The 25,306-nt window shown below is 25.6% G+C and overlaps 2 protein-coding genes across 4 annotated transcripts; one reads left to right on the top strand and one right to left on the bottom strand.

Moving 5' to 3' along the window:
* The first annotated feature begins 16,106 nt into the window (after positions 1 to 16,106).
* LOC135924813 (U6 snRNA phosphodiesterase 1-like) lies at positions 16,107 to 17,185 on the top strand. 3 transcript variants are annotated; one of them, XM_065459931.1, is made up of 7 exons: positions 16,107 to 16,233; positions 16,268 to 16,371; positions 16,409 to 16,586; positions 16,641 to 16,694; positions 16,734 to 16,842; positions 16,884 to 16,967; positions 17,011 to 17,185. In XM_065459931.1, exons 1-7 carry the CDS (start codon positions 16,139 to 16,141, stop codon positions 17,107 to 17,109), a joined length of 723 nt encoding a protein of 240 aa, XP_065316003.1. In that variant the 5' UTR covers positions 16,107 to 16,138; the 3' UTR covers positions 17,110 to 17,185. The 3 variants fall into 3 exon arrangements, with proteins under 3 accessions (XP_065316003.1, XP_065316004.1, XP_065316005.1); XM_065459932.1 differs by having other exon boundaries at positions 16,273 to 16,371; XM_065459933.1 differs by having other exon boundaries at positions 16,297 to 16,371.
* Positions 17,186 to 22,663: 5,478 nt separating this feature from the next.
* Positions 22,664 to 23,598, bottom strand: LOC135924121 (putative uncharacterized protein DDB_G0282499). The gene is made up of 2 exons (XM_065459168.1): positions 22,980 to 23,598; positions 22,664 to 22,815 (listed from the first exon to the last, which is right to left on the bottom strand). The coding sequence occupies exons 1-2, from the start codon at positions 23,596 to 23,598 to the stop codon at positions 22,664 to 22,666; spliced, it is 771 nt and encodes a 256-aa protein (XP_065315240.1).
* Positions 23,599 to 25,306: the final 1,708 nt, after the last annotated feature.

A 25,306-nucleotide genomic window follows, 5' to 3' on the forward strand; every position in this document is an offset into this window, starting at 1 on the left:
CATTTGTTCATTATTAATGGCTGATATATCAATATTTGAACAATTATAAAGAGGAAATAAGATGGGGATAGTTTTCTAAAATAAAAAAAAATAATTCTCAAGTTAATTTTATAAGGTAGGAATAAATAAAATACCATCAAACTTAAAAAAAAATAGGATCCTTGTGAATAAGTATAGAATAATTTAAAGAATATATAAATACCGTTTGAAAATCAAGCCAATATAAATATGAGATATATTTTTTAAGCCCAGTTCAACCCATAATAATTTTGAAAAAATTTTCCCAAGCCGAGAGATATTAAATTTATAATTAATGAAGGTGAAATCTCTGATTTACCAATTAGTCTACAGGTAGAAGATATTTCTTTATAAAAATATTAACACAAGACCAACATTTAACATTAAAAAATCCCAATATGGGTTCAAGCCTACAATATTTGGAAAAAATTTCCAAGCATTCAAGATCTTAACAATTTAAAAAGATATTCTCAAGCCCACCTCAATCCTTAATAATTTTGAAAACCAAGCCAATATTAATTTTGAGAAATATTTTTTAAGCCCAGTCCAACCCATAATAATTTTGAAACCAAGCCCAGAGATATTAAATTTATAATTAATGAAGGGGGAATCTCTGATTTACCAATTAGTCTACGGGTAAAATATATTTCTTTATAAAAATATTAACATAAGACTAACATTTAACATTAAAAAATCCCAATATAGGTTCAAGCCTACAATATTTGGAAAAAATTTCCAAGCATCCAAGATCTTAATAATTTAAAAAGATTTTCTCAACCCCTTTTCAATCCCTAATAATTTTTGAAAATCAAACCAATATTAATTTTGAGAAATATTTTTTAAGCCCAGTCCAACCCCTAATAATTTTGAAAAAATTTTCCCAAGCCTAGAGATATTAAATTTATTGAATTAACTCAGTTATGAATTTCTATATAAAATATTAATAATTTGTAATATTTAGTAAATAATGTATTACTTTGACAATTGGTTTTAATATGGCCTTCTACAGTTGCACTAATTTTGAAAAATATCATGTGAATTGGTAATAAGAGAAACTGAGAAAGCCCGAACAAAGCACTTATTAGAGAATCATGACAAAATAAGGTCTGCCCTAATATTATTTATGGTTTTTTTTTACATTTTAAACTAATTGGTAAATCAGATATTTACCCTTCATGTGATGATAAATCAATTAAAAATTTAACTATCTCCGAGGTGTGAAAAAATTTTCAAAATTATATTGGATACGACTGGAACCTCAAAATTTATATTAGCTTGCACCTGACATGGGAATATCATTTACAAATTATTAAGGGTTGAGGTGGGCTTGATAAACTTTTTTATAATTATATGCTTCCTAATATTGTGAGCTTGGACCTGGCATGACACTATCGTAAAAAATGAATAAAAATCTCATTCCCCATCATTGGGCTTTCTTAATAATTTGGGATATTTAATAAATAATGTATTACTTTCCTATGTATAAACATTGGTATAAACTCAAGACTTGATCAATGGACATGGGAATATCTTTTACAAATTAATAAGGGTAGCTGGGCTTGGTAAACTTTTTTATAATTATATGCTTCCTTAATTATATGCTTCCTAATATTGTGCCTCCTACAGTTGCATTAATTTTGAAAAAATTTCCCAAGCCTAGAGATATAAAATATTTATAATTTGTAATATTTAGTAAATAATGTATTACCTTTTGTTTTAATATGGCCTCACATAGTTGCATAGAAAATTTAAGTTATAGCATCATCTGTTTGTATAAAATAAATAAATAAATTAAACAAATAATTAATAAATACGTACCGATGACATGACGTAACAATGACATGACGTAGCGATGACATGACGTAGCGATGACATGACGTAGCGACGACATGACGTCACGATGAAGTAGTGAGGACATCGGAAAATTATAATATAGATAATAATTTATACCTTATTTTTCCCCCCTTTTTTAATCTTATTTTTTAATTACCTTACAATTAATTAACCTTAATCTTAATAACATTACATTCATCATGTTATTTTTTAACTTTTAGAATATCATAATAGGCTTCCAAAAATTTTTTTTGATGATAGCCCTCCAACTACTGCATCTAATATTGACCCATCTACTGGTTTTACATTATTTTAATTTTTTTTAATTTCAACAATAGTTTTTTTATATTTTTGCCTGATTTCTTTATTTGTCTAGGCTAGCCCTTATCCCTCACATTGCTACAAAACATAATGAATCTATTATTAAAGATAGGCAAAGAAAATAATGACGATTAAACAAACGCCTTGCCCGTTCTAGAGTTACAGGTAGACAAAATAATAAAGAACTACGCTTGAAATAAACTCATCTGGAGGTTTATTTTGTTTTTTTTATCTTATGTTTTATATCTATGTTTATTTTATTTTCACCCAGTTCTCCAAATTATACTATCACCACTACCACAATCCCTATGCTTCCGCCTATTTTTTAACAAATATAAACATTTAATTCTGTACTATCATTCACTTCACTAGGAGTTAATATAAATATTACTTTATCCGATTCTCTGAGAAACTTTCGTGAATATTTAGAGGAATGTTCAAACTTGAATGTACAGTAAGGCCAATTTCATCAACTTTATTAATGGAAAAATATGCAGTAGTTCTGTCGTGGCCTTTAAAACAATACTTACGACCGTTTTATGGTTGAGTTAACATTGTCGTTCATGATTCTATTTTAGAAGGGGATACCAATGCTGACATTGACAGAAATATCGTTTTGCTTGAATGTACAGTACGGCCAATTTCATCAACTTTATTAATGAAAATATATGCAGTAGTTCTGTCGTAGCCTTTATAACAATACTTACGACCGTTTTATGGTTGAGTTGTCGTTCATGATTCTATTTTAGAGGAGGGGGATACTAATGCTGACATTAACAGAAATATCGTTTTGCGTTCTTTTTTTACCAGTATCCCAAGGCATAGGCATATGACTCATCTTTATCAGGACGTAATGTGTTTTGTACACTGCTTTGTTAATCCGTCATCACTTTCATCTGCAACCCTAAATGATATAAAATTATACATTAATTATTTCCTCCCCAGACGACAGCCCAGATTTATTTTGTCGCTTTTTTAATCAAAAATTAAAATGTCAACAAGGATTTGCTCTTAATTTTATCAAATACATTATAAATAATCCTCATTATTTTTTAAATCCTAAATTTATATGTCATTAAAAAAAATATCTTAAAAAATATATAAATAATTTGCATATAAGTTTCATTAGTGTTTAATGGCATTTTTGTAATTTAAATAGACAGCATTTTTTTTTTACTTAACATAAAAAAATATATATCCCTTATCAAATTTTTGACAAATAATTACAGAAATCAAAATTAATATTAGTTAGCACTTGACTTGGGAATATCTTTTACATATTATTAAGGGTTGAGCTGGGCTTGATAAGCTTTTTTAAAATTATAAGATCTTGGATGCTTCCTAATATTGTGAGCTTGAACCTGGCATGACATTCATTAAAAAATGAATAAAAATCTCATTTCCCGTCATTTTTGACGGACTTTCTACTAGTATATACAAAAATACAAGTTTTAAAAATAAAATAAATATGAATTATAAATAAAATACAATTTTCATTTTCTTAATAATATTTAAGAAAATGTATACAAAATGTTCATGCAAAGTTAAATATATTTTTTTATTTTATTTTATTAGAAAATAAAAAATGAATCTTAAATAAGAATAATTTAATAACAAAACAAGTATGTAAACTAAAATATAAAAAAAACTAAATATATTTTCATTTTGAATGCTGAAATGTATTAAAAAATGATTAAAGTAAAATTATTTAAAAAATTTTATTTTTAACATTTCCTTCTTTTTTTTAGTTATCTTCTTCATCGACTTTCGTCCATCGTTGATAGTTCTGCTTGTTGGTTGGATTGTTGCTTTTTGGTAGTTTGTTGAGCTTGATTGTTATCGTTTCAATTTTCCATCATTAGTCAATTGATATCGTTCAACAAATTTCCAATATTTCGTGAATTTCCAAAAGAAATTCTTACCTGTACATTTTATGTGAATTATGTGAGTTTTATATTTTCGCATTTTATATGTTAATATTTAATTTAATGAAAATTAAAATTTTTATTTTACATTCATTATATAATAAAAAAATTTCTAGGTCTTAGAATTAATTTTGATCTTGAACTTGTATTTGATATTGTATTTGTTCGTCACTTCTTCCCCTTCTAAAAACTTATATACTCGGTGTAGAATTACTAGCGTTTATCACAATTTATTTCTTTCTCTGTTGCAATATTTTTATTGGAAAGATATTTTTAATCTCTTTTTTACCTGGTCAAAATACTTCTTATAATGTTATTTCCTTATTTTGTATGATAAATTCCCATCTTTATATGTTACGATTCTTTTGTCCTACCTCTAAAGTTGTTACTGTTATAATTGTTATTGTTTCTAAAATTACTATTATTGTAAATATCTAGAATTGTTATTATTGTATTACCTATTATAATTATTATTATATCTGTTGTCATAATTTTGTTTAAAATTAATTCTAAAATTATCATTAGAGTCAAATCTATTTTTAGGTCCATTATAATTATTTATCTCATTCCTACAATTATATATAGGAAAAGTGTTATTATTGAACAAATATGGTAGTGTTCAATTTAGAATAACTTTATTAGAAAGTATTAATCCAGAATAATTTATTATAATGAATTGAGTGATTGTATTAAAATATAAGAAAAGAAAGTGATTATTTTATTTTGTGTGTATTAACCAAATCTCAATATATATATATATCGTAATATATAATTTATGATAAAATAAATTGTGGCTAAAGGCTTCATATATAAAAATACAATAATATATTATTAAGTATAACTGACATTTTAAATATAAGTAATGAAATAATAGCGTACAAAAGCGCACATGCAACATGCACTCCCTCCAAAAAAAAATATATAAAAAAAAAATTAAAGTCTTGAAAACACAACATGGTACAAAAAAATGGGAAGGAAAGAACTCGTTAAGCATGCGAGAGGTAATTTATTTTTAAGAATGAAAATATATGTATAAAGGGGAATTGGCACCATAGTTGTACATGATACGTTTTTATGTAATTACCCTTACAAAAGGTATAAATTACACTATCGATAGGTACAATTCACACTATAGGTGGCCAATAAACAATAAATATATTTGGAATAAAAATTGATATAATGAAGAAAATTATTTAATCAAAAAAAAACAATCATTAAAATATATGATAAAATTTGGAGATGGTGATAAAAAAAAATATAAGAAAAGCGTATTATCATAGAAAACAATTATAATTAAAGAACCATTCTAATCTAATTGAATAATTCTGACCTTAGAAAATTTGAATTTCAAATGACATTACTGATCCTCTCAGTGACAATACCCCCACTCCATAATTGATTGAAACTTACTTTGACAAAAACGGAGTTGTGTAAAGTTAATTCTCAAAATTTTATTCTTTTAAAATTAAGGTCGTAAATCAAAGTCATTGTCATTAAAAAAAAATTGTTTTATTATTTTTTTTTTATATCAACCGATTCCTAATCGAAGCGATAACGGATTATTAAAAGTTAAAAAATTCACTCTATCTCCTATCTCATTATTTATAATAGTGTTTACATCAACGTTGAATTTGATTATGTCAAATTCTTTAATCCAGTTTTGAACACATAGAGGCGGTCCCTCCCCATCCAATACATAAAAATTTAAATATTTAATTGTATTCAAATATTTAACCTTAATATTCGAGACCTGACCAACGACTGTGATAGGAGAACCCTCATAAGAGAATAATTTTATAGAACAATTTTCCTCAATTTCTTCAAAATTCTCCAATTTTTCAAAATCTTTACTGGGCAAGGATGTCACTGGAGAACCCATATCTATCAAAAAAGAAAAATTAAGATTATTAAGTTGCATATTAATCATAAAATCATTAATAAAATTTATCTTATTCCTTGGCCTCAAATTATATGGCGTTTGTATAATTTCTTGTTTTTTTAAATTGTTGTTGTTGTTGTTGTTATCGTTGTTGTTTTTGTTGTTGTTGTAGGTCCCACCATTATGCTTGTTTTCATTCCATGTCGTATAGAATTGTGCACCATATCTGTCATCTTTTCTCCATGTATCTTTTTCAATGAAGGACTTTTTATTATTAAACTCCAATGATTGACATTTGACAATAATCTCCTCAATTATAATCAAGTCTGTCGTGTTTTCTTCTATCAATCTTGTTTTTAATCTCTCATTGTAACAATTAATAATGAATTGAACTGCTATCAATTCTGATTTAAGGCCAGATCCGCACACCTTCAGCCTATCCAGATATTCTCTGTATGACTCTAATCTATCTGGTTTAGTACTAAAAACTTCCATTATACGTGTAATTTTGTTTTTTTCAACCTTTTTTTGTATCAAATCCTTCATTTGTTCATAAGATAAATTATCAATCGAATTCATTATACTCACCGCCAAATCTTTATTAATTGTCTCGAACAGTTTAAATTTCTTCGTAGGTTCATCAGTTATGTTTTCGGCAATAAATTTTAGGTCAAGGGTTTTGAGTAAGACTTTTATGTTATTATTACTATCCTCCACCATATTGAACAAATATGGTAGAAAGGTGTTCAATTTAGAATAACTTTATTAGAAAGTATTAATCCAGAATAATTTATTATAATCGAATTGAATGATTGTATTAAAATATAAGAAAAGAAAGTGATTATTTTATTTTGTGTATTAACCAAATCTCAATATATATATATATCGTAATATATAATTTATGGTAAAATAAATTGTGGCTAAAGGCTTCGTATATAAAAATACAATAATATATTATTAAGTGTAACTGACATTTTAAATATAAGTAATAAAATAATAGCGTACAAAAGCGCACATTAGCCATTTTCCTCATTATATGAATTTTATTCCAAATATATTTATTGTTTATTGGACACCTATAGTGTTAATTGTACCTATCGATAGTGTAATCTATACCTTTTGTAAGGGTAATTACATAAAAAAACTATCATGTACAACTATGGTGCCGATTCCCATTTATTCATATATTTTCAAATCAAAATAATACATAATCCGTTCCCTCATTATTAACCTATGTTTTCCCATTTTGACTAACCAAACCATATTTTTTTTGTTAAGGTCAAAGTTTGTTATAGCTCCTTTTGCATTATTGTTATTATTTTCTTCTTATAAGTAAATCTAAATTACCTCCCGCATGCCAAGCGAGCCCCTATTCCCTATATTATAAATTTTAGTTTATATATTTTTTTTTTGTTGTTTGTTTTTTTTTGGAGGAGGTGCATGTTGCATATTAATCATATTAAAAAAGATTCACTTAATATTATATTGTATTTTTATACGAAGCCTTGAGCCACAATTGATTGACCATAAATTGATTTACGATAGATATATATATTGAGATTTTGTGAAAACGTTTTTAATTGTATCACTTGTTTTTCTTATATTCGATTCTATTTTTATATAATAAATTATTCTGGATTAATACTTTCAAATAAAGACGATATATTTAAATTATTCTAAATTGAACACTTTTCTCCCTTGTTCAGTATCAAAATTATTATGTGAAGATCTATCTGAATTCTTATATTAAACTTTTTATCATTGTCTACATAATTTACAATATCATTAGCTGGATTAATATGAATGCTATCAAATTTTCTACCTAATTATAGCATTTTATCTAAAGTTATATTAACATTTTTGTTTAATTTACGTTTAATGTTATCGTTTAAGCTAGATTCCCTAAGTTTTTCTTTTATGCGTTCATCGTTAGTATAGCCACTGAGTTTAGACAACCTTAGAGACCAGTTTAAAAAATATTCATCAATTCATTGAGTTGCGCTTAAAAAATTGTTAATAGAGTCGCTAATATTTTAGTATGGTACTATACACCTTAATTTACTAATAACTTTATTAAAATCCAAAAAATCAATATTTGTGCATAAAGATCTAATTTTACTATCTGTTGAATTATAAAGTAAAATATTAATCTTAACAGAGTCAGATGATGTGCTGTTTGCAAAGTAATTAAGTACTTGGTCAATATATACTTTATTAATATCCCCATGTAGCTTGGGAAATTTGTATGGAAGATCTGTAACAGCTTTGAATTTATCGTCCAAAAAAAACATATGATTAACGTTTATTAAATTTTATAATATGACATATAAATTTATAGTTTAGTAAAAATAGAAGTTAATTGAAAAAAATCTTCATCCTTCAAAATGTTAAATTTCCACTCATTAATTCATAGTATTTTAGCATATCCTTAAGTTTTTCAAAAGGAAAACATACATCACTAGAGTTCAATATCCTGTAATATTCTAGGCAGGGATCCAAACCGAAACGAATATCGGTTCGGTTTAGGTACAGGTTCGGATAAAAATAACTGTTCAAGATTCAGGTTCGGTTCGCAAAAAATAAAAATATCGGTTCGGTTCGAACCTCTAAAAACCGGTTGGAACACTTTTGTATTCAAACCTACATTAGGGTTATGTATAAGGAAAAAAAAAATTTTATTTCATAATTAAAATAAAAACCCTCATTTTTATTATTTGCACATTATAAAATAATATTTAATTTATAAATATAACAATTAAATATATCAATAATTAATTTTAATATGAACAATTACTTAAATTTTTTTTATTAAGCCGCACAATTAATATATTTTCAAAATTTGTCTCACTCAAATTACATCTATAAGGAGTAGTGTTGTTAAAAAGCCGAGTTTTATCGGCTCCGACCTCGAGGTCGTAGCCAAAAAATTTGCTCAGGTTCAAGCCGGCTCATTGAGCTGGCTGAGTTGGCTTGCTCGAGTCGGCTCAGGAGTTGGCTCAAGCCGGCTCAAGATTTGGCTCACCGCCAGTGGGGCCGGCTCAGGATGTGGCTCAAGCCGGCTCAGGATGTGGCTCAAGCCGGCTCAGGAGTTGGCTCAGGCCGGCTCAAGAGTTGGCTCGAATCTTATTTTAAGCCAAAATTTATTTATTTAAATATGTTAAAACAATATAATATATATTTATTTTTAAACATAATAAATTATGAAAATAGTTTATTGATTTGATGTTTTTTTTAATAAAAAAAATAATATGCTGCTATTGTTGTATTGTAATATTATTTTTTTTGTTACAATTTATTAGTGATTTTCACGCGCCCAAATTTTTAAGCAAAAAAAATTTTTGAAGCTCAAAAATAATAAGAATTTTAAATTTTCATTTGATAAATTTTTTGGAGAATTTTCTTATAAATAAACAATCTTTGAGGTGAAATCTTTTATGTTTTTTTTAATCATCTTTGTAAAATTATCTATTTTTTTGTATATATAAAGAGGTGGTTTTTTCTAAATAATTTTTAAAAATATTTATATTAAACTTTTTTATGTTATTTTAGGCCTGTCTAAAAAATATTTTTTTCCAATAAAAAAATTTTAAATTTATATAAAATCGGGCTGGGCGGAAAAATTATTTATATATTGGGTCGGACTTTTGGAAACAAATTAAAAAAACTCATTCCGGATAGGATATATTTTTAAAAAAATGGGCCGAGCTTGGCTTATTATCATTAAGTTGTGTCAAATTGAGATCTATATTGTAAAAATATTTCAAGAAACAAAGCACTAATATTTTAAAATTTAAAAAATTTTTTTTCCAATAAAAAAATTTTAAATTTATATAAAATCGGGCTGGGCGGAAAAATTATTTATATATCTGGTCGAACTTTTCGGAACAAATTAAAAAACTCGTTCCGGATAGGATAAATTTTAAAAAACTTTCAGGCCTGTTTTAAAATTAGGCCAGTAACATCACTAATTTATAGTAACATTTTGTCTTATATTTAAACGAAAAAAATAATCTGGATTCTGCAGTTTCAAAGTTTTACAAATTAACCAAAAATAATAAAAATTAATTTTATTATTAGGAATTAAATAGAAATAAATGAGCCATCATTAAAATAAAGAAACCATTGAACAAGGAAAAATTAAACCTTTTAATCTAGCGACAAAAACTAAAACTGATATTTATATTCCTCAAAATTTAAGAAAAATTAAATTCACTAATCGGATGCTGAGTCAATTAGCATATTGCCATAAACCTAAATTAAATTGCTAGTTGATTTAATAAAATAATATGCAGATTCAAATTTATGAAATCAAAATTGTTTTAATTAACAAAAGACTATGTATCTCGTTTAAGATTATAAATTTTAACAAAATTATGTAACTCTAACTACTTTTCTCCTACTTTTTTTAAAAAATAAATTATTTGAATTTATTTACTTTTTTTTACATAAACTAAAAAAGCATGGATTTTATTTTATAATAATATTAAATAATAATTATAAAAAATTTAATAATAAAAAAATATAAAAAATCTAACTTTGTAAAAAGTAAATTTCAAACAAATACAATTAATGATTTAAAATTTCTGGATGCTGCAACTCTCGTCTCGGGTGGTATATTATTTTTTTATGTTATTTATTTTTTTTAAAATAAATATAACATTTTTTTAAATGAATACTTATGTATTATTAAACTTGTGAATGAGTTTTGTCTAAATAAACATTTAATATCATCAGGAATTACAATATAGTTTAGTGATCTGCATCGGGCCTTATTTTTGAAACCCGGCCTGGCCCGAAATTTTTTTAATAAATTTTGCCGACCCGGCACGAACCCGAAATTATTTATGAAAAAATTTACCGGCTTGGCCCTATTTATTATAAATATAGAAATTAGTTTTTATAAATAATTCTAAATAAACGATATATATATGTTATATGGCGTCTAGTTTCTATAAATAAAAACAAATATTTTATTTTGCATAAAAAATTCAACATAAAATTGATAAATTTAGATAAAAAAATTTATCAGGCCTGAGCACCACCAGGCCCGAATTTTTAAAAAAAATATTAGGCCTGTCCCAGCCCGAACCTGATTTTTTTTAAAATATAGGCCCAAAGCCCGTTCGGACCAGGTACTGGCCGGGCCTACTCTTGCAGATTTTTAATATACTTCGTGCAATATCATATTTATACTTCGGTAGAAAAAAAACAAAAGTTTGCTATACCGATGATAAAGTGTCGTAGACCTTTTTTAATTGTTATGATCTTCATTTTGGCTCAAGCCGAAATTTATTTAAGATTAGTATTGGTAAACGGCTGAAAACTCATCTAGTTTTTGAGTCTAAAATTGACTTAAGCCGGCTTTTAGTCAAATTTAGCTCGAGTGGGCTCATGACTTAGCTCAAGCCGACTATTGATTCGAAATTTTTTTATTTGTTAGCGTTGTTAAACGACTAGCCGGATTAGCCTTGAATCGGCTTGAGCCATCGGCTTGAGCTATCGGCTTGAGTCATTGGCTTGAGCTATCGAGCCGAATTTTTGGCTCAAAAACTGGCTGAGTTTTCGACTAAGCCGGCTTGGCTCAGCCATTTAACAACACTAATAAGGAGATAATATAAATTTAATTGTTGAAAAACATTTTTCCACACTAACTTGGGTAGCTGGCTTTGCCAGTATGATATCAGATTTGATGTGTTATTTATAATACTATATGTAAATAATTTATATATTAGATTTAATTTTTTTCTAGGCATTATAGTTTATAAGCTTAAAATAAAAAAAAATGTTGTAAAATATCAATATATTAAAGTTTATAAAAATTATGATTGACGTTTATCAATCAAATATGATTGACGTTTACCTATCAAATATGGACGTTTATTACTCAAATATGATTGATGTTTATCAATCAAATATGATTGACATTTATCACTCAAATATGATTGACGTTTATCAATTTTTTAGAGGTTTAGGTTCAATTTAGGTTCGATAAAAAATACCGGTTTTTAGCGGTTTAACGTTTCGGTATAGGTTCGGTTTGGATCCCTGATTCTAGGTCTTTAACCCCAATGGTATGATAAAGTAGGTCGCAAATGTAAATAGTATGGGGATCTCAGAGTTGGGCAGGTCCTCCGGAAAAAGAATCTAGATACAGATACAGATTCTTTATAAAAAAATGAATCTTAGATACAGATATTAGTATCTTTTTCTAAATATCAAAAAGATACAAGATAAAAGATACTTGTATCTTTTACTAAATTAGAGTATCTTAAATACAAGATACTTTTAAATTAATACAGTTTTTATTATTTATTTGTGAAGAACATAGCATACACATATAAGAATGAATATTTGCAATAATTAATACATATTTATTGATGAATTAATTATAATAAAGAGGGATTTTAATATTAGTTTTTGCCCATTAATAGCTAAAACAGGGAGAGTAATATATTTAATGGGAGTTGAAAATTTGCAAATAAGAAGAAAAAAAAAATTAAATCAAAGGATTTATTAGAATTTGCAGGTTTTTTCTGTGTTGTTTTAAATATAGCTTATATTCGGAGTATATGGCTAATTATCATCTCTAAAAAAATATACTAGTTTTATTTTATTCATTATCTTTAATAAGTATTTATCATTACTTGTTTGTGATACTTATGTGTTTTTTAAATTAGTTTTATTTTCTAATATTATTTATTAATTCTTGCTTTCGTAATATCATATATATAAATATCATTTAAATCTCTTTTCAAATTTTTTTTAAATATTTCTTGCAAAATCATTAATTATATATAAAAAATATGAAAATAATGTACAACATTATATTATTTAATTATTAAATACATAAAAATTTTCTTTAATGCATTTTAAATTGATTAAATTTTGTAAATAAATACTGTAATGTAATTTCTCATATCATAAATAAATAAAAGTAACTAATAAAGTTAAATTCTACCTTATTATATTTATTTTATTAAGAGCCTTTTAAAATTATCTAATGTTATATATCATTTGTAGCTTAAATATTTCCTCTAATAAGAACTTGCTAAAATAATTATATAAAAATATATTAGGGATGTGCCGATATTTTTTATCGGATTGGGCCAATACTTAGCCCATTTTAAAATATCGGTTATCGGCCAATATTATAAAATTTGATCCGATATAAAATGGCTTCTTTAACAAAAATAAAATGTTATAAAATTAAAAAAAAAGTTATATCTAAACTCTATTATTTTTATAAATAAAATCGAAATCCATTTTATGTATTTTTTTAATAATAATAATTAATTAATAAACATTCTGCCATATTGTTATTTTTTTTTGCGCATTCTGTTTATAAAAGTGTGCGATAATCTCTTCAGAATCTTTTTTAGTAAATCTGGTGATATTGATAGTTACTATCGCCGCAAGCTGACCTCTGATAAATTGGAAATATTGGTATTTCTAAAAAAAATCTTCGATATAATTAATGTTAAATATTATTTTAAATATTTATCTCAAATTCCATAATATAATTGTTAATTACTTATTATGTATATAGATTAATGTTATTACTTATTATATAAAAGTGATTTAACAATAAAAATATTTTATATACATTTAGAATTGCAATTGAATTGAATATATAAACTATAACTGATCATTATAATTGTTGTAATATGTGTTTTAATATTCAAATCTACTTTTAAACAAAATCAAGAAAAACGAAGTAATATTCAAATCTACTTTTGAAAAACGAAACAACAAAATTATGATTTTTCGAACATAATTTTTAATCTTTTAATTTTAATTTTTCTTATATTATTTTATTTTATTTTTTAATTTTTTTCTTATAATTTTACTTTTATTTAATAATTAGTATTTATAGTTTATGATTATGAATAAAATTTTAAAATCTTAAAATATTTTCTCAACTACAACTTCTCAACCACAACAATCCCTTTCACTTAGATTAGACCCCACCTTCTGCGACTAACGATTGTTTCACGAATTCTTGTTTCTAAGATCATCGATTTTATACCCTATACTAAAGTTTTGACAAGCAATTGGCGATAATTTGTCAACGATTAACGATTGCTTACTGGTCTTGACCCCTTGTTCTACCTAGTCGCTTGTCAAGATATCGACTTTATCTCGATCTCTTATACGATAATGATTTCTTGTATCTTTTGATCCAAAATAAAAATCCGATATCTACACGAGCTTGATTGCGGCATGAATTTTCTAATGAATAAAGCCATTTCTCTTCTTGAAGATTTTGGTTAATCAACAACCTAATATTTTGCTAAATATTATCAACTTAAATAACAGTTAAACGTGTATCTTTAATAAAAATTATAAAGAATTTCTTTTAGCTAAAACGATCACTTGTATGTATAACGATCTCTTGAGACGAATTCCTTTTAACCAAATGACTAATTCTATTCTTTTTCGAATTACGCCCTTTGATATTGATACCATTGTTTCTTTGCTTTCATCCTTTGTCTTAGTGTCGATAGTCATTTCATATATCACATCCCCCTTTATTTAGAATATCTTTTCAGAGTTAATTAGACTGAATTGGAGAACCTGGTTGATTTGTCTTCGGACCATTATTGTTGGTTGAGAAGTTATAGTTGGTTGAGAAGTTGTAGTTGAGAAAATATTTTAAGATTTTTAAATTTTATTCATAATCATAAACTATAAATACTAATTATCAAATAAAAGTAAAAGTAAAAGTAAAAATTATAAGAGAAAAATTAAAAAATTAATTAAAGAAAACTTAAAAGTAAAAGATAAAATTTATGTACAAAAAATCATATTTCGTAACAAATAAAAATATCCTCGATTATATATCCTTTTCTATAATATTCATTTACATCTTCTGAACTCAAATTAATTTGTTTTGTTTTTCTGTTTAAAAGTAGATTTGAATATTACTTCGTTTTTCTTGAATTTGTTTAAAAGTTGATTATATTAAAACACATATTACAACAATAATATATTTAAATGACATAAGTTATGGTATAGTTAAATTATAGATGTTATACAAATAAAAAGTATATTAAAAATTAAAATGGTATCTTTACAGAATACAAAATTAGATATGATATAGGATCGGTAATCGGCCGATATCAATTTAATATCGGATCGGCCTCCAAAAAGTGGTATCGGTACACCCCTAAAAAATATATATCCAAAATGATTTTAATTTGACAATCAACCATCTTCTATAAAAAATTTTAATAACAATTATCTAAGAGGGACTTAAGTATAGGTATTATTATGTTAATAATTATAAAATAAAAATGTATAATATACTTTAATATGTTTAACAAAGTTTGTGTTGAACCTTTAATAACTTTTTTTACTAGTGCAATTTATACATTCAGTTTGTACCTTGTCCTTTTTCACATGAATTACTTTATAAAATTTTCTATCTAAAATTTTAAGATTCAGATTTGATTCAGTAGAACCTATCTCCATAATTTCATCTTCACTACCATGAATGTTAAACATTCTACAAATTAAAAAATATTACATATATAATATATCCTTTACTTATTTAGTTTTGGTGTTGTTATTTTTAATCTATCTATCTTTGTGACATGTAAAATTTTCAACTAATTTTGGATATCAATATATTTAAAATATAGCGGGAAAAAATAAAATAAATAATGCAAGATCTCACGAAGAAAATAAAGTTAATTGTGTGATATGTAAATGTTTTAAATATGAATATTAAAAAGAATCTGTATCTGTATCTTTTTAAAGAAAATGAAAAAGATACAAGATTCTTTTCAAAATAAAGGATCTTAGATACAGATACTAGTATCTTATTAAAAATGTCAATAAGATACTGAGTACAAAATACAAAAGGATCTTGTATCTTGTATCTTAGATACAAGTATTCGCGGTACTGCCCAGGGATCTTAATTATTTCAAAAGAGAACATTCTTCCATAAATATTTTAATAAAAATTTTGATTTTTATCTTTATATATCGAATTATTTATGTTATGCAAAAATAATTGTGATACCAATATGATACAATTTTCTGAAAATTTTCCCAACCCTAGTTAATGGTATAATTATTGTAAAAACTTGTAATCGTTAACCATATCATATCATTCACTCTATTTTCGAATAAGATATTTTTTTTTTCGCTTTTAAATGAAATGAATATTTTGCAATCATATGCGAGTGATCATTCTGATGAAAATGAAGGACTACAAGAAAATAAGAAAAAACTTAATTATTTCGAAATATCTAGGTAAACATATATGATTTTTTTAAATCGTGATTAGTGAAGAAGAAAACTTTGATCAAAATGTAGATTATGCCATACCAGCTAAAATAAGAAACTTTGAGCATAAAAAAGGAAATTGGGCCTCATATGTTTACTCTCCTTGTAAACTATTTAACACCTATTTTCTAAAATATATTAGTTAATATAAATATAGGACAAAATTTAATTGACCAAATTAATAGAAATTTAATGAATGTTCAATTTTTTGTCATGGATCACCCTTTACATATAAGCCTTTCAAACACTTTTGTGCTGAAACATCATTGGATTAATTTATTTTTGGAAGAATTACGAAATAAAATTGGGAAGTGTGACAGGTATATTCCTAATATTATTATCAATATAATATAATAAAAATAATCATATACAAGATTTTCTTGTACCTTAGGTGAGTTGCAAATATATGAAAATGAAGAAAAGACAAGGTTAATAATATAATTACACAATTATATTCATTAATAAAGGAATTTTATAGGTATTAACATTAAATCAGGAAACATTGAATTGAAACATTTGTCAGATTTAGTAATAAATATATTAGCCAAATATAATATTACATCTGATATTTATAAAGTATAAAGTTTGGATATTTGATTTAAATAAAATCATTTTAGGATCCTTCTTTCCATGTAAGTATTTGTTGGATGTTAAATAATAGTTCTGGAAATTTTACAGCATTTCAATTCTCAGAGATCAAAGTTATTATATAATTTTAGAGTTTATGTTCTACTTAGTTTTTAGAAAATATTGAGTCCTTATTTTTATAATGAAGTTATTGAAATTCAATGCTTAAGATTTAAAACTGGCAACAAAATATATGATATTAAACTAAAATCATGAATATATAATTATAATTGTATTAATAAAATATGATATAAAATGTTTTAAATTTGAGATTTACTTTTATAAATTTTGATAAATATACATCCCTTGACAGTTCAATCAAAAACAAGATTATTATACAACTTTTTTTTTAATAAATAAAACTTGATATGATAGTTATTTATGATTAATGATGTCTCTGAATGATCATGTTTTTGCTAAACCTAACCTAAACCTCTCTTAAAAGTTAAGGGTTTAAGGAATAAAAGAAAAATTAGAAATTTCTTAAAATATTTAAAAAATCACAAAAAATAGTTTTTTCTTGTGCCATTTTCTTCACATTTTCAATTTTTTGCCTACATTTTATAGGTAAAAATTTTATTATAATTTAAGTATGTTATAAATAAATATAATTAAAATATGTTACTTACCTTGTTTTTGTATCAATGTTAGAAAGTAAAATATTGAGACAAAACATGTAATCAATAAAGTAAAATAAAATAAATCCAATTTTTCTAGAATTAATTGAATATCTAGTAAATATTTTGTCAATAGTTAATTTAGACCAATGTAGTACCAGCTTTTTCTTCGATGAAAAACATATTGCCAGTCTTAGAAATCTTAAAAAGGATATTTTGGAACATATTATGATTGTTTGATTGAATAAAATATAAATTTATTTTATAATTTTTTGCTAGTATATTATGTTTATGAAATGTATGGTGTGGTATAATAAATAAATAAATTTTAAAAAAATTATGTTATTTAGCTTGGCATTTGCACTTTACCTTAGCATTTGCAGTTTAGTCAAACTCTTTATTTTTTGCGTTTTAGTGTCCAATATATATTTTTTATATATTAAGTTATTTAATCTTTTAAATAAGCAGGTTTTTGCTTAATACATGTTGGTCTAGAAATCGGTATTACTTTGTATTTATTTGTGGTATTTTTATTTATGTCCACACTTCCCTCCTTAAAAAATTTTTTAGAGCTAGTATCATTATATAAAAATGTATTATAACATTCTCTTTAATTGATCTAAATGTCTCCTTAATATACCTTTATCTGTCTTAACTTGGAACATCATGTCACTTTCTTTATGTGTGACCATGCCTTTCCATCATTTGTCATCCCCTTGTATTTTGCACAAAACAAAATCTCCTACATTAAAGGTTCTATTGCGTGATAATGGTATGTTTACTCTATCCTCCTTCCTCCAACTGTTTTAATAAGTATTTAATTCAATGTCGCAATTGAACATTCTTTTGGAAGGTGTAACTCCTGTTGCATCATTTTGTGCATTTCAATAGTGCAATATCTAAGACAATCTTTATAATTATTTATTTTCATATGTGCCTTTCACCATACGTTCTACTTGTCCATTAAACTGCTGGTGGTATGCAGACGTAAGTAAATGTTTAATACCATAATCGTTGCAAAATTTCTCAAAATCCTTGTAAAGTTGGTACCATTATCAATAACTATGGTTTCAGGGATTTCGAATAGCGAAATAATTTTAAAAATTTTCTTCTATTGTCATTTCGGGTGTAATATTTATGACAGGAACATTAATTGGAAATTTACTGTAGGCATCGACCATTATCAACCAATTTTTTGTGAAAAACGGACCCGTATAAACTATGTTATGTGTATCCTTTCAAATGGTTTGGTTGCCGAAACCCATGATTTTTCTATATTTTTAGGATTGTCTTGATATATATTACAGTCGTCACATTACTTACATTTCTATGTCAATCATACCAGACTACCACATATGATCTTTGGCTAAGGATTTGATTTTACCTGCTCCCAAATGAGATTCATGTAATGCCTGCAGTATGTTTTTTATCATACTGGATGGAATTATGATTTTGTTGTTTTCGTAAAGTCAATCTTTAATTATACTGAATTCTAGTGCTGTGAAGTAACATCAAAAAAGTAACGTCGTTTTTTTGAAAAGGAACGCCATTTGTTACATTCTTCTAGAGGTAACGAGTAACCGTAACGCGTTTCTTTTTTTTGAGTAACGGTAACGCAAAACGTTACTCGTTAATTTATATTTTTCCTTAAAAAATATCAACAAATAGAAAAACATATTTTAATGTATTATAAAATTACTTTTATTCATTTTTTAATATTTAATATAAATAATTTAATCCGAGTTTTAATTCATATCAACCACTGCCTTCATTTTTATTTTAAATTCTCGTTGTTAAATTTTCTGTCGAAAATAATATTCAATCGAAATTCAAAGTAAATGTTAATAATGATATTATTATTCTTATAATTTATTTTAAGAATATTATGTCCATATTACATACTTCTTCAGATGAAGATGATATAACTCTCCCCTGGCCCCAATTTGAAATATATTTTAAACCAATAAAGAAAATTGATGGTACTAAGTCTACACTTTGGAAATGTAAAATATATCCCAACACAAATATTTCAACCTCAATGTCCAACAGTTCAAACATAAAAAAGCATTTGAAGGTAAAAAGATAAAATTTTAAATATTACTTTAATAATAGAATAATACTTTGAAAAGCTTAATCATGGAATTAAAATATAAGGAGAGCTATGTCAATATTAAATATTGGATCAGATCGGCACCGATATTTAGAATTTCCCAAAAATATCGGATTGGGCCGATACTTATAAAAACAGATCCGATCTTTTTACTTTTCTTTTTTTTGTTATATTATTATATGTATATTTATTTTACATTATTATAATATTTTCTAAATAATTTTTTTTAAACAATGCAAATGCACAACATCCTTTAAATTTTATTCTTTTTTAAAATATAGTATTTTAAAAGTTTTTTTTATTAAAATAGAAAGGAACACCTAAAGTTTTAATTATTTTAAATCTTTTTAAATAATAACGCCAATTTTATTAATTATACTTTAAATAAAAGAATATTTTTAAATATGGTATCTGAATTATGGAAATATTTTACAAAAGACAAAGATAATTTTGCAAAATGCGTTATCTGTGGAATCATCTGAGTTTAACTTCAGTACAGCAGGATATATAGATGATCCATATCGAAGAAACTTATTGCCAGAAAATCTAGAGGCTCTTGTATTTATTTTAAAAAATCTAATATACTATAATTTTATATATTAAATACAATTTTATAATTCATACCAACATAAAATGCATATATTATAAAATATATGTTTTTTAAATTATGGTCTTAATTGTAGAAATAAAAAAAATTAAATTAAATACATAATTTGATATTTTGCATAAAAAATATTGATTTCTTAATTACATTTGGTTCAATATAAATATCGGATCGGTATCAGTATCGCATCAGTTTTGGAGCAATATCGGATGGGATTGGTGAAAATATGTGGATCGACACAGCCCAATATAAGCAATTAGATTATACTTATTGTGCTGGAAACCAACATTAAAAACCCAAAATTAACAAAAATTGGTGTTGGTTCAAAGTATTATATTGAGTTTTTTATATCTTTTATTTCTTGTTTTAGTATTGCTATTGGTTTGAATATAATTGTTAATAAATTTAAAGAATAAAAAATAGTGATTTAAAAAAACTTTGTTTAAATAATAAATAAATATGAAAGAGTGGCGTAGCCAGGATTTATCCAATAACAAAATTTTACAGAGAATTTCATTATAGATTTTATTTATTATTAAAATACTATATATAACATCCCATTATTTAACCAGCTGTCTTGCACTAAGCGCTCTTGTTTGTCTGATAAAAATTTTGAAATCAATTGTTGCTAAAAATAAATAAAAAATTGTTACGTTTATTTGTATAATTTTATTTATATTATAATTAAATATATGAATATTTTTTTTATAAAACGGTCTTATATATTCTTTTTGTATAGTTTTATTTTATTTTATATTGTCGGAAAAAAATAAATATTATTTTTGTATATTTAATTTTTTTAAGTAACGAGTAGCCCGTTACTCTTTTGAAAAGTCAGTAACGCACGTTCCTTTTTTGAAAAGGTAACGAGTAACTGTAACGCGTTCCTTTTTTCAGATGTAACGAGTAACGGTAAGGCGTTTCTTTTTTGTAGTAACGTTTACAACACTACAATTATTATATTTTATAGTATAATTTAAATTTCATATTCGTTATCATCTTATCTTTGAGGTCTCATATTTGGACATTTCTCTCTGTTCCTAATCATATTAACAAGACGGTCATCTGTTCGTCCTCGCCGTCTGGATGGTTATCTGTTTTACTTAATTCCAATTCAATGTATTTATAAATTTATTTTTTATAGGCTCGTTGTTCTTAATATCATTGATGACTTGTGTTATTTCAATATCTTTGTAAATTTCGTCACGTATTTTATTAAAATTAATAGGTATATCCCCAAAGTCGTTTGTAATTGTGGTATTTTCAACAACTTCATCGTTACTTATAATAATTTTGAGAGACAATCAGGATCAACGTCATATTTTTCGGCTTTATACTTTATGTTGAAATCATAACCTAATGTTATATTCCATTTTTGATGTTTTAAGGACATAGTACTGTTGTCCTTAAGTCCTTTGGTAAAAATATGGACTAGAAGTTTATGGTCAGTAATTATTGTAAATTTAGTGCCTATTAAGTATTCCTGGAATCTCTTTATAGCGAACATAATTTGAGAGCCTCACGCTCAATATTGGTGTAATTCATTTCGGATTTTAATAAGGTTCTCAACGCAAAAGCTATGGTTTTTCTTAGCCGTCTTTTTTAGTATGAAATAATACAGCTCCTAAACATCTCCATCGGCAATTCCGATAGGTAATTCAGGGTTAATATAAGTCAAAGCTGGAGGAAGACTAATAAACGTCTTTAGATCATTAAAACTTCTAAAGTGTTTTAAGTTCCATGCCTATTTTTCTTTGTTGACAATTTTGTATAAAGGATCAGCAATTTCTGCAAAGTTGTTCAAAAATTTCCTATAGTAATCAACCATTCCCAGATGTTGATAATTCAGCAGCTGATTTTGGTTCTGGCATATTTATTGTTGCTTCAATTTTGTCATGGTTAGCATGAATCCCCTTGAAGTCAATATCATAATCCAGGAACCTCACTTTGTTTTTAAAACTAAGCTTTTGGCAAAATTAGGTACTAACCCATACGATAATATTCTTTTCAAACACTTTTTTGATGTTGTTTAAGTGAGCTTCATCGTTATTTCCAGTTATAATTAAATTATCAATATAAAATATGACATATTTCATATCACCAAATATTTGATCCACGATTTGTTGAAATATTGGAAATGAGTTCTTTAGCTCAAAAGGAAATCTAGTGAATTGGTAGTATGCCTTGTGTGTGGATATAGTCAAGAGATTTCTGCAACTTTTATCATTCGGAATCTGTAGAAAGGCATTTTTAAAATCGATTTTGGTAAATTTATTTCCTCCCTAAAGTTTAGCTATTAGATCATTTATTCGTGGAAGTGTATATAAAATGTTTATAGTGTCTTTAAAATCAGCGCAAACCTGTGTACCCATCATCTTTGTAGATGACGGTTATAGGATTTTCTCATCGAACATCTTTTATCGGCTCAATAATTTTTTCTTATATCCATCTATTAAGTTCTTTGCCCACAAGATCACTCTTTGCATAGGGTATACGTCTTGGTGGTATAATTTTGGGTTGGGCATCTCTTCTTAAATGTAATTTGTCATTTGCTTTGTTAATTATTTTGTTGGTCAATTTGGATTCACAATCTTTAATTAGTTTTTAATTTCATCTTCATAATTGGTGTCATATTTGCTATAAATTTGTTCAAAATATTTTTGAAGGCGTTAATCCGTGTACGTCCTAATACAGCATTTTTTCTTGATTCTACAAACACTACTTGTAAATATTTTGTGATATCTTCATAACTTACTTTTACTTGAGTTAATCCCTTCAATCTTAATTAAGTTTCCGTCGTAGGCTGTAAGTTGCTGCTTGGATTTTTTAATTTCTTTTATGCCATTTTTCATAGCCATCTCATGAGATAAGATAGTGAATTTAGATCCTGTATCGACCTCCATTGTTGTAGTAACATCATTTAATTTTAGAGTAGTCATAAAAACATTATCATTAAGCATGTTCTCAGTTAAGTTGTTGATATTAAAATCATTTTCATTATTGTCTTTTGCAGTGTCAACTTTGTCTGCAATAATTTCTTCAATATTCATGTTGCAATTGTTATTGTTATATTGAATCTGGTCATCATATTGTATTTGATTTCTCGTTGTTATCATGCCACCTGTTGTTTTCTCCATAGTTATCTGAGTTGTAATTATAGGATCGGTAAATATTGCAATTTTGATCATCGTATTGAATCTGTTTCCTATGGTTATTATTACACCATTTGTTGTTTCTACAGTTATTTGATTTGCTATTAGATTGATAATTGTTGTTATCGTAATAGTTTCTAAGTTGCTGTTGTTATAATTGTTACTGTTTCTAAGATTACTACTATTGTCATAATATCTAAAATTGTTATTATCGTAATTCATATTCCTATTCCTAATTATAATTATATCTATTGTCATAATTTTGTCTAAAATTATCATTAGGTCTATTGTAATTTTTGTTATCTCATTCCTACAATTATACCTAGGAAAAGTATTATCAAAAGTATTTTGGTTACTTGAAGATTTATCTAAATTCTTATGTTCATTATTTTAATTATTAACATCTCTATTTTTATTAAGTTTTTTATCATTACTCACATAATTTATATTACCATTAACCGATTTAATTTTAACGCTATCTCATTTTCTTTCTATTTCTACCATTCCACCTAAATTTTAATTATCATTTTTACTTAGATTATGTTTAATGTTGTCATTTAAAGTAGTTTTTTATTAATTCACTTATCATCAGGAAATGCGCATTGTCTACTAAGTTTGGATCAATGACATATTATCAGAATCAGTGGTGAATCTATTAAAAATATCATAATTTTATATAAAAATATTAATTTACCTTGAATTTTATTAAATTATTTGAGCCAAACTTGTATATTGAATAATTTGATATCAGAATCAGTGGTCAATCTATTTAAAATATCATATAATTTTATTTAAAAATATTATTTTACCATTTGAAAGAATAATGGTTGAATTGTATATGTTTGTAATTGGCGGGAAAAAAAAGGGGGTTGCACGCAACCTTTGCGCAATAATACAGGGTTGACCATATGCAGATTCTTCAATGCATGAATGAGATCGATACCTTTTTTTGGAAAAATTCGTCAGAAAATGCTCTTTCCATTAATAATTTTTTAAATTCTAATGATGATTCAGTGAATATTTTTAATAATTATGTTAATTTAAAAAAAAACATTGAATATAACACACCTTTACCAGCAAGCGCTCCTGTGGAACGCTTGTTTAGTAAAGCTAAACATGTATGAAAAATGTGGTTGTTTAAATGTAATTTAATTATAAATAAATATATTTTAATTGTTTTACTTATATTATATTATTAAATTACAATAAATTTATACCATATATAATTAATTTTTATATTAGTTAATTTTGCATTGATCAGAAATTTTAATAAGAAAAGGATCGTGATCGCGATCCTTTTTTTAATAAAAGGTCGATCCTGGATTTCGATCATTTTTTTTCTCGAAAATCGTGCGTGATCGGGATTCGAACTTTTTAAAAAAATTGATTAACAAGCCTGATAATACATTTTTAGGGGACAGGGGGTGGAAAGAGAACTAAGGAGAATATTTTTATTAGCTTAAAATGATATTCACAAAAAGTGATAAATTTTTGAAGGGGGGGGGGATTTTCCCTTGTCCCCTCCTTGGCTACGCCTATGCAGTAGGTACTAAATATCTAAGTTTTTTTTATTATTTAAAGCCCAAAATTTTAGTATCTGAGATAGATCTAATTTTGTCGTACACATAATCTGTTAAATTATAAAGTATTATATCAATCTTAACAGAGTTAGATGATGTGTTGTTCGCAAAGTAATTAAATACTCCGTCAATATATGAATTAATTATCCCCATTTAATTTGGGAAATTTGTATGGAAGCTCTGTGATGGCTTAAGTTTATCGTTCAAAACGTTTGTTTAATATATTTTCATAGCAAATATTTTGATGGTGTTTTAAAATAAATACATTTCAGTCTAGATTTTAACAAATATACATAACACTTCTAGAAATTCTGTTTCGTTGTAAATATAGAATTTTCCATTTAAAGATT

Source organism: Gordionus sp. m RMFG-2023, chromosome 2 (genome assembly GCF_954871325.1).
Source record: "Gordionus sp. m RMFG-2023 chromosome 2, tfGorSpeb1-WG-v2, whole genome shotgun sequence".
In the NCBI taxonomy this organism is placed as follows: domain Eukaryota; kingdom Metazoa; phylum Nematomorpha; class Gordioida; order Chordodea; family Parachordodidae; genus Gordionus; species Gordionus sp. m RMFG-2023.

What these genes read in the sequence shown, in the direction of transcription:
- LOC135924813 (XM_065459931.1), top strand. Translation starts at nt 16,139, where the DNA reads ATGAATATTTTGCAATCATATGCGAGTGATCATTCTGATGAAAATGAA. An exon ending in AATTATTTCGAAATATCTAG is followed by an intron (nt 16,234 to 16,267) that starts GTAAACATATAT and finishes AATCGTGATTAG; the next exon opens with TGAAGAAGAAAACTTTGATC. An exon ending in CTCATATGTTTACTCTCCTT is followed by an intron (nt 16,372 to 16,408) that starts GTAAACTATTTA and finishes AAAATATATTAG; the next exon opens with TTAATATAAATATAGGACAA.
- LOC135924121 (XM_065459168.1), bottom strand. Translation starts at nt 23,598, where the DNA reads ATGAATTACGATAATAACAATTTTAGATATTATGACAATAGTAGTAAT. An exon ending in AGGGATTAACTCAAGTAAAA is followed by an intron (nt 22,816 to 22,979) that starts GTAAGTTATGAA and finishes AACTAATTAAAG; the next exon opens with ATTGTGAATCCAAATTGACC.